The sequence below is a fragment of the Lygodium microphyllum genome, chromosome 28 (assembly GCF_053477565.2).
Source record: "Lygodium microphyllum isolate KBCC chromosome 28, Lygodium_microphyllum_v1.1.10, whole genome shotgun sequence".
In the NCBI taxonomy this organism is placed as follows: domain Eukaryota; kingdom Viridiplantae; phylum Streptophyta; class Polypodiopsida; order Schizaeales; family Lygodiaceae; genus Lygodium; species Lygodium microphyllum.
The window spans coordinates 6,984,668-6,995,180 of NC_141162.1; the positions used below are offsets into that span (position 1 = coordinate 6,984,668).

General features: G+C 42.6%; 1 protein-coding gene across 1 annotated transcript; it reads left to right on the forward strand.

Annotated features, from left to right (window-relative positions):
- The first annotated feature begins 6,088 nt into the window (after nt 1–6,088).
- LOC148011161 (plant/protein, putative (DUF3411)) lies at nt 6,089–8,966 on the forward strand. The gene is made up of 9 exons (XM_087670198.1): nt 6,089–6,270; nt 6,401–6,830; nt 6,946–7,110; nt 7,190–7,282; nt 7,367–7,482; nt 7,584–7,682; nt 7,763–8,062; nt 8,142–8,306; nt 8,412–8,966. Exons 2-9 carry the CDS (start codon nt 6,432–6,434, stop codon nt 8,647–8,649), a joined length of 1,575 nt encoding a protein of 524 aa, XP_087526324.1. The 5' UTR covers nt 6,089–6,270; nt 6,401–6,431; the 3' UTR covers nt 8,650–8,966.
- Nucleotides 8,967–10,513: the final 1,547 nt, after the last annotated feature.

Genomic DNA, 10,513 nt, shown 5'->3' on the forward strand with positions numbered 1-10,513 from the left:
GCTCATGTGCATATGTACAGATGCTTGGTAGCCAAACATCCTCAAGTAATCATAGGAGGGCTGCATGCCACTCCATGCCTCATGGGGTGTAATACCATCCAAGGTCAAGCACGGTGTCCTGTTAACCAAATAGACTGTTGTCATAAGGGCCTCAACCCAAAAGCCATAAGACAACCCAGTTGTGGTAAGCGTAGAAGCAACCTTTGCCTATAAGGTCAGACACATGCCATGAGCAATCCCATAATACCATGGGCACAAGAAATCAATGCCATACTATGGACAAGAGGCCCGAAAGCTGGGAGAGAGAGCATGACTCTCATAATCCATCTGCAAGCAACTAGGCCTACTACCAACATAATCCATAAACCTGTCAAGCATAACTGTAGTATCCTCAATCTATACCAAGGGAAAAGCCCAAACACGATGGGTAGCATGATCAACAAAGGTCACAAAGTACGATGCTCCACCATGTGATTGGGAAGGCATATGTCCATATACTACACAATCGACAAGATCTAGAGGAGCATGCCTCATACGATCGCCATAAGCCAAGGGGGCTCTGCAAGGACCAAGAGTACAATCAGGGCAAGCATCAAGATCTGTAAGTGACATAGGAGGCAGCAATGAGTTTGAACGAGACAAGATCTCCATCTCTCTGTGGTGCGTATGGGCTAGGCGATAATGCCATAACAATGCATGTGGTATCCGAATAACTGCAACCATAGAATCTCCCACATGAGAGACATGCACTGGGTAATGAGAACCAACTTGAGAACCTTTGGCCAAAACCAAGCAAGCATGACAAATCTTCCATCACCTATCCTAAAGAGAAATAGAGTAACATGCATCATGCAACTAACTGACTGAAATCAGGTTCTTACTGAGCATGGGAACATGTAGAACATCCCTAAGCATAAGAGAAGTCCCATTAGGCAAAGCTAGATATATGTTCCCTGTACCAACAATAGCATAAGTCTGCTCAAGGCCCAGATCAATACATCCATCAACCTCCCTATAAGAAGAGAACCATGCTCTATGAGGGGTAACATGACAAGATGCCATAGAGTCGAAAAGCCAATCAAAGGCATGGGCCTGATCATTGAGCAAGTAAGTTGTAGGGAAACTAGATGACAGGAGGACATGCTCAACTACATCATCATGGGTAACTGCATGTACCTCACCACTAGAAAGAGTAATAATACCTGTTGCATCGCTGACTCTCTACTCATGTTGAGTCTGTCTATGTCTCTGCTGCTCTCTAATCTGTCTAAAGCATTTTCTTTGAACATGCCCAAGCTTCCCACAATGGAAGCAAACAACATCTGAAGTAGAAGAACTTGTAGAAGATGACAAGGAATCCAAGTCATTATGAATAGGGCTATCCATAGCATCCACGGAGCTCAAGCAGTCGAGGGCTGTCCCAACATAGGGAACCTACTCATAAAGACAATCATCTGCTAGTACATCAGTGGTAGAAGCATGTTGCAAATGCTCATGAAACCTCAATGGATGGGAGGACATAAAGACATCAATCAAGGATGCAAAAGCTCCCACATGAAGAAGAGTCGTAGCCAACTCCATGACATAACCAACCACAGTACAGTAAAGCATAAGACATCTGTCATAAGAGCATATGATATTCAGCCATGAAATTAGCCCATAACCATATGCATACACATAGCTCTGCAGTACATCATGCCACCAAGGAACATCCAAGTCAAGTAAAGACCGACAAGTGGCAAAGCATCCTGCAAGAGTCAAGCTCCAGGTGAAGCCCAAACATCTATACAACAACATCCAAATAAGTGACTCTGTAAGGTATACAACAGTAGACCATGTGCATAGACGGGTAAGCATACATAGCATCTGCTCTCTAACATGGACGCCCAATAGGAGCCCAACTAGCATAGAAGCTAGACACCAGAGGAGCAATAAATCCATAACTGTAAATCCCAAGCACTATCCAAGTCCACTAATTAGTAAGTATCCCGCATATCAAATGCAAACGAGCAATCACAGCTCAATAGGTAACTGCCAAAACAAGGGAGCAGTTCACTGCTCAATACCTGTAAGTGCATCCAAGTAATAGCCAAGATCCATAATTGGAGCATCAAATCCCATATAGCATCCAAGGTCGTAATGGAAAAAGCCAAGCCGTAACGAAAAAAGCCAAGTCAATGTCCAATTGCTCAAGGGAATGCTCAAATGAATGTTGAGACGAGCTCAAACAACTGCCATCCACAGCCAAAGCAAAAAGCATTCACCAAGACATCATAACCCGTATTGGGTAGCCTAGGCATAAACCATGTCATAGATGAAATGCCAGCTGCAAAGAAGTGACAGTCAAACCCAAATCGAGCTCTAATCTCAGCTCAAAAGCATTCCGGAGCATAAACAAGACATGTGGCATAGTCCAAATACATCATGACATCATACCGAGTAGCCGGGAGCACCTCGTGACCAATAGGCATAACCCAACTGTAGCATAAATAGCTTCAGCCTCAAAGTTTCTAGCATCATATAACCTTTGTAAACTGAGCAAATCAGTGCTCAATCCATAGGCAAACCATAGGCATACATTCCAGTATGTATAGGCACCAACCGGGCATAATCGGGCATAAAATGCCAAGACCTATAAGCATAAAATTGAAGTAATAGGTGGCTGCCCTATTTTGGACAGATCTAGGATTGTTCAAAATAGTCAATGGCTGAGCTAAATCAGCTCCAAATGCGTCTCACATAAGAGGCATAACATCCACAAGTGATCCGGTATCAATAGGCATCAGTAGAAGCATCACATAAGCCATAGGCATACAAATACATGCTGTCTCAGACCTGAAATCTATTGCAAAATATTTTGTCATCAAAATTTGGCAAATTCGACATCACTATCGTGTCTGGAGCGTGCCAAAACCCCAACTTAGACTCTTACCTTGCCCGAATCGGGTTTAGAATGCCCGAAATATGACAAAAAGAGTGATTTTCTATCGTCAGAATCTGGCAAATCTGACATCACCATTGCGTCTGGAGTGTATCAAAACCCCAACTTAGACTCTTACCTTGCCTAAATCGGGTTCCGAATGCTCGAGATATGACAAAAAGAGTGATTTTTGGGCCAGATTTTGAAACATGCGCAAAAAAAACGTGAGTTGGCTGGGGGGGTCTGTTGTCCCACGTGTCAACAATGGGGCCCAAAGGGGGCACAAATGGGGGCCAAAGAAGGCCTACACCAAGCCTTGATAGGTTGGAAGCAAGATCCAGGTGAAGGAAGCTCCAAAAGGTGTGAGCTATGGCTGCCCACAACCTGTGAAAACCCTGTTGAGGTGAAAACTGAGTGAGAATAAAGATCTCATACCTTGTGTGGAAGGCCGGGATAAGCTCTTGAAGACCCGCTCTGATACCAGTTAAAGGGGATGCAATGGCAGTGGAGAAGGAGAAGAGGAAGATGCGGGAGAGAAGAGCAGACACAATGTAGGTGTTGTCCAACTGAACTGACAACCTTATTGCACTATCATATTATATATGAATAAAGAATGGGGGGTCACTATATACACGGGTAGGCCCAGAGGCCTTTTACCCCAACACTAGTTGAAACACTTGGGTAAAATTGCTATGGACTTCTCTCAACTCTATATGGATTTTGTTATGCATGGACAACTTATATGCTTGGAGGGAGTTCATGATAGTGTTGATTTTAAGTAACTACAACAAAGCAACTCAAACTTGAATTTAAGAAATGCTCATATATATTTGTCTTGCACTTAAATATGGAAAACACAAATTAGTCCTTAAAAGCGTCTAAGAATTCATCATTGGAAGCTTTATTAGAGGAGTATGAATATTTATTTAAGATGCCTACAACCCTTTTCCCTAAGAGTTAAATGGATCACCCAATTGATCTCGAATCCCATTCTAAGCCAGTGAATAAGCTACCTTATAGAATCTCCAAATGTAAATGTGAAGAAGTTGCAAAGCAAGTTGAGATGGGGTTTATTGGGTCGATTTGCTCACCTTACGCATCTCTAGCTTGCTAGTCAATGAGAAAGATGGCTCTTTTCATATGTTCATTGACTACAAATACTTGAATGAGAACATAATCAAGAACTAGTATCCTATCTCAAGGATTGATGACTTGTTGAATGAGTTGAAAGGGGTATGATATTTCACTAAGATTGATCTATACTTTGGCTATCATCAGATATGCATGTGAGAGGGTGATGAGATCAAAATGGCTTTCAGGGCTAATTGTGGGCTTTAGCATTTCCTAATGATGCTTTTGGATTGACTAATACCCTTGCTACATTCTAGAGCCTCATAAATAAAATCTTACACCCCTTCCTTTTCAAGTTTGTGCTTGTCTTCTTTGATGACATTCTTATTTATAACAGATCATGAGAGGAATAGTTGGCACATGTCAAATGGGTGTTTGATGTCTTGAGAGAGCATAGGCTATCTGCTAAGAAAAGTAAGTGTATCTTCATGGAAACCTCAGTGGAGTACTTGGGGCACATTGTTAGTGAAAATCGCATGTAGGTTGACCCCAAAAAGGTGCAATGCATAAAGGATTGGCTCACACCATTTTATACCACTTTATTACGTGGTTTTCTTGGTCTCTCTTCATTCTATACACGTTTCATCAAGCATTATGCCACAATTCCAACACCCTTGATAGATCAATTATAGAAGGAGTCATTTTTTTGGGATGCTATTGCCAATCACAACTTTAACCAATTGAAGGAAATGCTTACTTCAGCCCCCATCCTTGTATGCCCCAACTTCTCAAAAGAGTTTAACATTTAGTGTGATACTAGTCGCAGAGATATCAATGCTATCTTGTTGCAAGAGCATGGCATGATTACTTTTAAGAGTTGCGAGCTTGATGAAAAGGAGATGCAGATGAATGTTTATGACTAGGAGATGTTAGCCATCCTTCATGTTGTTAAGAAATGGCACCATTACCTATATGGTAGTAGCTGGTTTAGAGTGAAGAGCAACTATTGAGTCCTCTAGTACGTCCTAACTCAGTCTGCTTTGATTTGTAAGTAGAGGAGATGGGTGGCAATCTTGCAAAACTATGGTTTTGACCTCTCTCACACTAGGGGCAAAGACGATATAGTGGCTGATTCATTGTCAAGGATTTTGTGGCCCATCAATTAGAAATGACGTGTTGCATCCCTTGTAAAAATGGAGACCAAGCTCTTCAAGATCTCATAAGCTTGAAAGAAACATAAGCAAAAACCCCCGCTGCTCTTCATTGTTTCTAGTAGCTTCTTGAACAATGACCTCAAAATGATCGCTCGGCTTGCCATAACACCTAAAAGCTTTTCTACAGTTCCCAAGAAAGTGTAAGATATGGTCCTGATAATATTCTAAGGACATTGACAACTTCATTTAACAAGAATGCGAAACACCTCCCTTTGCGGCATCTTTCAAATTTTAAGCCTTTCTTAAAAAAAAAAAAAAAGCTCAATTGGGGGGGGGGGGGGGGGTTAATGGTGTGGGTTGTATGCACTTTTGAGGTTGAAATCAAAGGGGAAATTTATAACTGACATGTGAAGGTCTACCCTAATGGGTGCGAGAGGGGGAAGACTAGTCCACAATTTATATCTCGCTTTAAGAAATACACAAGAACCATTGTGGCATTTCAAACATTACAAAAGCGTTCCGTTGAGAGGCATTTCAATTGTGATTACTAAAAGGTAAGAACCATCATTGCATTTCAAACATTACGAAAGCCTTCCCTTGAGGTGAAAATCAAGGGGGAAATTTATCACTGACATATGAAGCTCTACCCAAATGAGTGCGAGAGGGGGAAGAACAGTCCATAATTTATATCTCGCTTTAAGAAAAATCTATTCACAATACTGAAGAACCATTGTGGCATTTCAAACATTACAAAAGCATTCCCCTTTAGAGGCATTTCAAGTGTGATTACTAATAATTAAACTTAAAGAAATAGTGAATTTTGTATTGCCTTACCGTGGGTGTCCGGGCCACAAATGTGGCGCCCGGGTGGCGACTTTGGTTATTCCTCCAGAGTGCAAGCCAAGCGAGAGAGACCTGCGTTATATTTAAAGCCTCAGAGTTTACTCTTGCAAGCCCTCTCTTCGTCCCCCTCTTTTGTCTGAGAGTGGGTGGATTGCAAGACTGCAGGTCCCCTTCTTCTTCTGTCCCGTCTGTGCGTCTCTGTCGGCATATATTCTCCATTCCACTGCAGAATTCGATTACGAACCTCGTGCGGCAGCAGATAATTGTGTCAGATAATCAGAGGTAGGATGAATTTTGTTATCGGATAACTATGGTAGAAAAATGTATTGTGTCTTCAGGCCGGAAGGTTTCCCTGTGTTATTTTATTAGTCCCCTGTGTCTTCATGTCCAGTTCTTCCTGTCCCCGAGGCAGGGGTTTGGGTTTTTTCTAGGTCTCCGCAGTCATGACTTCCGTGGGGCACGTCCCCCTGCCCACCCATTGCTTGGCTCCCCCTTACTCCACCCCTGAAACTCGCTCCCTCGTCTCTGCTGCCTGCCCCTGGCGCCAGTTTGCACTGAAACCCACCCACAACTGCGGCATCACCACCACCAAGAGGCCCAAATATCTGGATACCGACTTGCAGAGGCGTGCTCATGAACGACCCGGGCTGGAAATTGTGGATTTCTGTGGAGTCACCGACAATGATGCAGCCAATGCGCATGAACAGAGCAATGGTGACGGCCTTATCTCTGCCCATAACATGGCTCCTGTGATGAAGCGTGGGTATGGTGCCTTTGGAGGTGCCACCCTTGAAAAATCAAAGCTGGATTTGTCTCAATCTACAACAAGGGTTTCTCCACAAGTATGTATGGCCTTATTTTTGGATTGCCAATCTTGCGTTTTTGGTTTAGAAGGGGTGTGCCCCTACTGTTAAGCTGATTTCTTTCTCAATTGTTATGCTGGTGGTGTGGCTTCAGACCGAAGATGGTGGCGGTGGTGGGGACATTGGTAACAGGATCAATCATGGTGGAGGCGATGGGGGTGATGATGGAGGTGATGATGATGATTATTTTGGAGATGCAGATGATGACGATGAAGGAGATGATGGAGGGTTTTTCAAGAGGCGGCTTGCTTTACCAGAGGCAGGAAGCTTCCTATGATACATCTTCTATGTGGCTCCTGGCCACCAGCAGAAATTTTGACCGTTGTACCCTTTTGCAGGTCTTTGACAGGAAAATTGTGGAGGCAATCATGCAGGAGTGGTTCAAAACAATCTCTGATTTGCCTGCTGGCTTGCGGCAAGCTGTAGAGCTGGTGTGTTGCCTTAAGCAGGATAAGTTTTCATAGCAGAAGCCTGGCCTAACTGGAACTCTTAATAACTAGGATGGTGTCCTGCAGGGGTTTATAAGCTCTGCACAAATGGTACGGTTTATTTCACACTTTGGGAGACCAACGTTTGCACGGTTGTTCTCAAGATCAATTCCTCCTTCTGTTTCCAGAGCATTTGTTGGACGGTGAGCATCAGTGCCTTCTATCACGAGGCGGCAATTTCTGTTGATTTGGTTGAGCGGTTTAAGTTCTTAAAATAGCTTTTCACTTGCTGGAAACTCGACAGCATGATTGCAGATCCAGGATTTCTTTACAAAATGTGTTGGGAACAAGCTGTCACTATAGCTTATGGGGTTTGGTGGGAAGTCAAGTACCGTAAAGAGAGGTGAGCCTCCTCTTTAATGTTTATGTATTCTCCTGGTTTCTCCAGATTTTTTTTGATGGAACTTCTCTCCTTCCTTCCAGGCTGAAAGAACAGTGGAGTTTGGCTGTGGTTGATGTTCTGACAATGGCATTCTGCAATGCTGCCATTGTTTGGTCCCTTGCCCCGTGCCGTTCTTATGGATCTACATTCAAATTCAGTCTGCAAAATACTATACAAAAGCTACCAAACAATGTTTTTGAGAGAAACTATGCTTTTAGAGAGTTTGATATGGCGAAAAGGCTACAAAGTGTATTCTACAAAGCTGGTGAGCTGTGTCTGACTGGTCTATTGATTGGTGCAGCAGGCGGTGGTGCCATGAAGTTGCTAGCTGGAAAGGAACTGTAAGTGATCTCTAAGAGAGGCGATAACATAGTACCTGTCAATATATGTGCTGATCTCCCTGCCTTATTTCATATACAGGACATCTCCACCCATGCCAGCAATAAGAACTAGTGCTTTGAGCTATGGCGCCTTTCTGGGGCTGACAGGAAACCTTCGCTATCAATGTTTGTATGGGCTGGAGAAGCTAATGGTGGAAAACTTCAACAATGTTCATGCTGTTGTTTTCTGTTGTGTTGCATTAAGGTTGGTGCATCTTGCATAGGTTCACATAAGTTCTGAGGGTCCTTTTAGACATGATAAATCTTTTTAGAAAGTTGCATCAATAAATCTACTTGCATATCTGTACAGGGCTTTAAATATCTATGTTGGGGATGCCACTCGTGTTGCATGGCTTGGGCTTGATGTAGCATCTGAGCAACAGGATGGAAATTCTCAACAAGTATATCGTCGACCATCACTCCTGTCTGAAAATCCTTTGGCAGGTTTGTCAAAGATGTTCAGCTCTGGTCAATCCAGTAATTCTCCCACCAAGGTCAAAGGGCCTGCAAGAAGAAAAGTCAGGAGAAAGGTTTTGGTAGCAACATGAGAACCTTGTGTTGATGAAAATGCTCTTTCAGAATTTCAGCCAGTCAATCGGCGCTCAAGATGGGATCCTACTTTTTTCAGCTGGAGTGAGCACAATTGTTCACGTTCAAATTTTGCATGCAGTGAACTGATCAACCCTGTGCAGACCCATACCTATCTCAAACTATTTCTTTCGGGCATCCAGTGATTCCCAAGTCCAAATTGCATGTACGAAGTTTTGGCTTTGCCACTGGCAGTGAATATTTCATGTGCTGCTGCTACTGAAATGGCCAAATTTGTAACTTTCTCAATATTGCAAATATGCCAGTATTTGGTTTATCACTTATTTCCCTTTCTATCACAGTTTGTCAACCATCATTTAGTGTGAAATGATAGCTGGACCAACAACATAATGAGAGCTAGCTATGACATGTCTTTGCAGTCATTCTTCACATTCATGGTCAAGAGAATGAGCCTTATTATTGATTCTAGGAACCAACTTCAGCTTTCCAATGCCCCCTCTCTTAAACTGATCTATTACAATTGCAAATAGTTCACCACATGCACTGTACAGCAATAATGACATTATTGTAATGACACAGATTGTGTGATGTCAGGAATGCAAAGGCCATAAGGATGCCCAAAGGCAAACACAGCTTGTAATCGTTTTTATTAGGTGCCATTTATTTATTTAAGTTAGCATCATCTCAAGTATTCAGGGGTTATATGTGTCGTGAGGAAGGCTACATGCATTTTTTTTAGAAAGGTGAATTTAAGAGTTTTGCTGTCATTCAATGCTGTGTTAAGTGGTAACTATTGTGCTGCTATTTTTACTTTAGAATGTGTCCCCAAAAAAAAGCTCAGGTAGAGTCTAGAGAAGATGTTTTATTCAAGCTCTGTACTTCATAGTTGCAGACCAGCTGTCACATAGAGAAGGCTCTGTGCTGGGATCAAGTATTTGTTCAACCGTAACTTGTGGACCAGCAGTTGCAAAGAGCAGCTCTCTGCTGGGACCAGTCCAGTGTTCTAGACTTTCATCAGAAAGGTAAGTTTTTCGAGGAGTTCTCATTTCCAGCCCCGACCATTGGCAGCCTTCACCTTAGTATTGCTGGCTGGTGAGGTCTATCCAGCTTCATTGTGGACAAGATCACATTGTAGATTGTTGCTGATGTTCTGGAATGGCTTCTGTTAACTTTGCCTGCCATGTTTCTTCGCTATGAAATGCAGCTCATTTCCAGCCCAACCATTGGCAGCCTTCACCTTGGTACTGCTGGCTGGTGAGATCTATCCAGCTTCAATGTGGACAAAATCGCATTATAGATTGTTGCTGACGTTCTGGAATGGCTTCTGTTAACTTGGCTTCCCATGTTTCTTCCTTATGAAATTCAGCAGATTACTCCATGGTAGAGACTGGGCTGCTGAGCCCTTCTTATCAAGCTTCATTGCGGACAATATTGTATTATAAAGTGTTGGAGATGTTCTGGAATTGCTTCTGTTCACTTGGCCTGTCATGTTCCATCATTATGGAATGCAGCAGCTTATTTGTGGTGGAGACAATATTTTACTTGCATTTTGCTGAAGTCCAAGATAACATTAGAGTTTAAGATATTGGCTTTGCAAGAGGGTTGTCTTATGTGGTTTGACATAATCTCGTGAGTGTGTCTGATGATACATCACATTCACCCGTTACACATTTTGGACTTAAAAGAGAGTCTATTATGTCAAGCTATCTAGCAGTCTCCCCCTTAATTTGGTATCTAATAACATTCTCCCTTGTTATGAGGTTGTATGCTATGGTAAAATAATCTCCACCCACTAATGGTAATATTGCAATCGATACTAGTATCATTAAGCAGTTGAAATTCTAACGGTTATTAATGTAGGCT

Excerpts from the sequence above, each read along its gene's own strand:
- LOC148011161 (XM_087670198.1), top strand. The coding sequence starts at position 6,432 with ATGACTTCCGTGGGGCACGTCCCCCTGCCCACCCATTGCTTGGCTCCC. Across the intron at positions 7,111-7,189 it reads GGCGGCTTGCTTTACCAGAG|GTCTTTGACAGGAAAATTGT; the intron begins GCAGGAAGCTTC and ends ACCCTTTTGCAG. Across the intron at positions 7,683-7,762 it reads GTCAAGTACCGTAAAGAGAG|GCTGAAAGAACAGTGGAGTT; the intron begins GTGAGCCTCCTC and ends CCTTCCTTCCAG.